This window comes from Lactuca saligna, chromosome 2 (genome assembly GCF_052625555.1).
Source record: "Lactuca saligna cultivar CGN05327 chromosome 2, ASM5262555v1, whole genome shotgun sequence".
Lineage (NCBI taxonomy): Eukaryota > Viridiplantae > Streptophyta > Magnoliopsida > Asterales > Asteraceae > Lactuca > Lactuca saligna.
Window position 1 is genome coordinate 119,690,740 of NC_136418.1, and position 4,595 is coordinate 119,695,334.

Sequence of the window (4,595 nt, forward strand, 5' to 3'; positions counted from 1 at the left end):
ATTAGTTAGGTGAAGAGAAGAAAATCAAAGATGATGTTATTTAAAGTCGACTTTGAGAAGGCTTGCAATTCCTTATCACGTCATTACTTGGATTGTATATTGGGGCTTATTGGGTTCAAGTATTTATGGAGGAAGTCGATCCAGGGTTGTCTTGCTTCAGCTAGATGTTTTGTGGTGTTGAATGATATCCATACTAAGGAATTCCATGTGTAACGAGGATTGAGACATGGATACATGTTTTCTCCGCTCTTGTTTATTATTGTCATATAGGGAGTTCAATTTTTTATGGAGAATGTTGAGAAACAATCGATATTTAGAGGGATCCTAGTTGGTGAACCCAATTGATGACGTCTAAAATTTTTTATGCAAATAAGGTGATTCTTAGGGGGGGGGGGGGGGGGGGGGGGGGGCTTAGGGATTTTTTACATGTCCCTTCTTAGATTACCGGTTACGATTGTTAGGAAACCTAAATCGTGTAGGTCGTGATTTTTTTAGGGTATGGAGGATCAATATAGGAAGCTTCATCGGATTAAGTGAAACCTTTTTCTTAACAAAAATGAGTATGGAGGTCTCTTGGTAGGAAGACTTGGTGCTTTAAATCAGGATTTGCTCTATAAGTAGAGATGGAGGTTTCTTAATAGGTCTAACCATCTATGGGATAGACTTATTAAGAGTTTTAATGGTGATGATGGTGGTTTGTGGGATCTAGAATTCATGAGTACAAAGGTGGTGTTTGGCCTAGTATTATAAAAACGGTGTTAAATCTAAACAGTCGGGGGTTGTTGCATTTATCATCCATTAGAAGAAAGGTGGGAGATGGCATAGACATTAGATTATGTTTAGATGTTTGGTGCAGTAATTATATGTTCGAGTCATGATATTCGAGGCTGTTTGCATTGGCTGCTAGGCTACATCTCGACCTAGCAACATTGTCAAGTAGTACTTATGCTATGTGGTGCAACAAATTTGTGTCGATTACGATTAATGTGTTTGCTTAAAGATTTGGGTTGAATCATGTCCTAACGAGAGGTAATCTGGATATGTGGGGTATTGAGGTGGATTCGGTCTTATGATAGTTTTTTCAAGATGTTGTTGAAGATATGGATCATCTTTTCTTCTAGTGTTCTTTGACTTCTCAGTTGTGAAGTCATGTTGTGTGGATTGATAAGGTAAATCCAGACTTTGATAACATTTTGGGTATGTTCGATTGGGTGGACGCTCATGTCATCACCAAATTTTGTTGCTTGATTTTGGATTTGGTTTGCGTGATATGAGTGCTATGAACCTACCAGAATGTGTTGTTATTTGGTGACAAACCTTAAAGAAAAAATCAGTTTTTTCACTCCGTGGTTTTATTTTCTTTTAATTGGTTTGTAATAAAAATAGTAAGACTAGTATGAATTAGAATATGTCAACACATAATCTACTTATAAACTAGTTTGTATTGTTCATTTTGCTAGCTCCAAGCTACCTTTTATAATATTCATATTAAGAAAAAAAAAACACTTATAACTTTTAATATGTGACAAATTTTACTAAATGGATGTTAGAAATCTCACTTAATCTTATAAAAAAAATTATAAAGTTGAATCTATAAATATATTTTTTAATATGTTAATCACATACTAAATAAAAAATAATTATTTAATTAAGATATATTATAAAATAAATTCGTAAATAACTAATTACAATTTTTAAAATATAATTAATAAAAAAAATGTGAGAAAAAGGTAACACCCATAAAAATGAGTTCTTAATGGATAAATGTGTTGTACTCTCATTTAACTGGTAGGGATGTGCATGGGTCGGTTTGGGTCGGTTTTGGACTCAAACCCAACCCAACCCATAAATGGTCGGTTTCTGGTTTTTAGAACCCAATAGGATCGGTTTCTGGTCGGTTCGGTTTCTTGGGTTCTGAGGTCGGTTTGGGCGGTTTTTCGGTTTCTTGGGTTCAACCCATACACTCACGGGTTCTGGGTTTAAACCCATGGGTTTAAGGTTTTAACCCATTTTCCATAAATGAAGCAACAAGTTAGATACTTCAAAAAATAACAAATTTAAGTTAAGTACTTCAAAAAAACATGACTCTTACACAAATAGTCAATTACAAGTTACAACTAAAGCCCGAAATAGTCTATTACAACTAAAACACAATCAAGTATGGGTGGTTTCTTGGGTTGGATGGGTCGGTTTCTTGGGGCGGTTTGTCGGTTTTAAGTATGGGTCGGTTTCTTGGGTTGGATGGGTCGGTTTCTGGTTAGAAACCGAACCCGAACCCGATTTTTTGGTTTCTAAAAATATCAAACCAAAACCGTCGGTTTTGCTTCGGTTTCGGTTTTTTCGGTTTCGGTTTTGTCGGTTTCTCGGTTTTTTGGTTTGGGTTTGCTCACCCCTATTAACTGGCCCATTATGCCCAACTTTATCACTAGAGATCACATATACATATTCAATGACTTAACAGGACAAGCTTAATTATAAAGTAATAAAATATGTATTGATTATTAAGTGATTTAAACTTAATAATGTTGTAAGGCTATTTTAATATAATGTGTTGCACTATCAAGTCATCATAACATTTATACAAAAGATGCCAAATATATACATTTTATTCACATAACTGAACGTTCTATAAACATATACACAAAAAACTATATAAAAAAAAGTTCGCAGACCATTACGTCTAATAATAATAAGCTAAATACTTGATTTAGAATAGAGTTATAGACTTTCTGAACCTTTATTCGACTTTTACCGCAAACAAATCATCATTTTTCGAAAATACAAAAAGAACACAACACTTTGCAAGAATAACATTTTGCATTTACATTTCCATTTGCCCATCATTGGCCATTCTTGCAAAATATAGTTAATATTCTTGTCATTTTCGTAAACAACGATTATTAGGTTGCAATAAAAATCAAATAAAATAATTCATAAAGTAAATAATATCAAGATATCTTAATAATTAGATGCTAATTTTACACTAAAGACCTTCATAATATCCCCCGTATGTGATATGGGCTGTGGTCAAAGGGACTCCTCTCACTGCTGACATTGCCTCATTTGCTTGATGAACCACTTGCTTTATCCTCTACAAATCCGTTCATATATACACAATTTATAAGTATAATTATCTTTTTGATGATCAATGGTGTTATTATATAGAAATTCAAGAATATAAGCAAGAAATAATATCAAACCTTGTCATCAGAGTAGATTTGGATCCTGAACTTTTGTTGTTTGTGCCTTTGGCCATTTCCAAAAAGGATTATGCAAATGGTGGCAGCAGCCATACCAAGAGAGAAAAAAGCACCAATCCCATTCAGACCCCATTTCCAAATATTGCCTTCTTCCTTGGTCACTTTATCAACCTCATCAAGCACAACTTTTGATGGTGATGATCCATTGAACATATGATCATCACTTTCATTCTCATACTGAAACATGTCAGTTTCAGTATAAGGTAGTATGATTCTCCGAGATCCTGATCTTGGAGAATCTAGTTTCATTTCGACAAATTCGTTTTCTTTTTTAAAGAAAACTTGGAAGATCGGATCAAGATCCGCTTCTGGAGCTTCTTTGAGCTCGTTGTTGATCAGAATTGGAAGTTTGGTGATTTCTTTCACCTCCTCTTCGCGATAATCAACAACTTGATGATCTTTCATTTGAATTTGGAGAGGAATCAATTGCTTTTGTAATCTTGATTCTTCTTCTTCTGAAGACGAGTCGACGAATTCTTGGGATTTTCGTGAGGAATTGAAGTAATCCATTCTGAAAGGATTCTTGGGACTCCTCACGTACTTTCTAGGAAAAACATCATCATGAACTTCAAGAAGCCCATCATATGGTATGTTGATGTTCACCCACCCTTCATCTTCAAGATCCATTTTTTCTTTGCTTTAAAGTTGAGATCTTTTTGGTTTGAGTGAAGAAAAGAGGCAGGAAAAAAGTTGGGTTTTAAAGAGTTCTAGTGAATTATTATGGTTGATTATTGAAGTGGCTTCCTGTGGAGTTTAGTGAGGAAATTCACTTGGAACAAGCCACCTCTAATGGTGTCTTGTATGAATATTGTGCAAGAAAAATTGTGATTTTTATTCATGGAATTCGTTCTAATACTTGTCAAATTAGGGGTTGGTCCTATAGGCCCCACATGATGTGAACTAAATTGATTTCAATATTGTCTTATAGGTTCTTTTTTTAGATATTTTCGTGTATGCTTTCAAATTTTTGCTTACTATATTCTGTATCTGTCTTATATCTTTTGATTATTCTATTGTTAGTATGGATAAGTATAGACATCATTATATATTCTTTTTATTGGATTAAAGAATAAGAGTGCTCATGAAGATTCTTTTGTCGGGATTTTTTATTGAGTTGTTAAAAGTATAAGAAAATCTCGTTACTATTTGAAGATTTTATTATTTGGCAAGAAATGACAGGCACCAAAGATGAATACACACTGTTATAGGGAATTTCAGAAACAATCGTAAAAGGGAATATGACTTATCAAGGTAATTAATTTTTCGGTATGTTCACATCTGGGTAACTATCCTTTTTTTTACATATGTAGCTAACAAATTTTTTGGAAGTGTTCA

At 33.9% G+C, this 4,595-nt stretch overlaps 1 protein-coding gene across 1 annotated transcript; it reads right to left on the minus strand.

Annotated features, from left to right (window-relative positions):
* Positions 1-2,746: 2,746 nt before the first annotated feature.
* Positions 2,747-4,054, minus strand: LOC145031432 (uncharacterized). The gene is made up of 2 exons (XM_078979981.1): positions 3,201-4,054; positions 2,747-3,091 (listed from the first exon to the last, which is right to left on the minus strand). The coding sequence occupies exons 1-2, from the start codon at positions 3,885-3,887 to the stop codon at positions 2,984-2,986; spliced, it is 795 nt and encodes a 264-aa protein (XP_078836107.1). The 5' UTR covers positions 3,888-4,054; the 3' UTR covers positions 2,747-2,983.
* Between the last annotated feature and the right edge of the window lie 541 nt (positions 4,055-4,595).

What these genes read in the sequence shown, in the direction of transcription:
- LOC145031432 (XM_078979981.1), bottom strand. Translation starts at nt 3,887, where the DNA reads ATGGATCTTGAAGATGAAGGGTGGGTGAACATCAACATACCATATGAT. An exon ending in AAATCTACTCTGATGACAAG is followed by an intron (nt 3,092 to 3,200) that starts GTTTGATATTAT and finishes ACGGATTTGTAG; the next exon opens with AGGATAAAGCAAGTGGTTCA.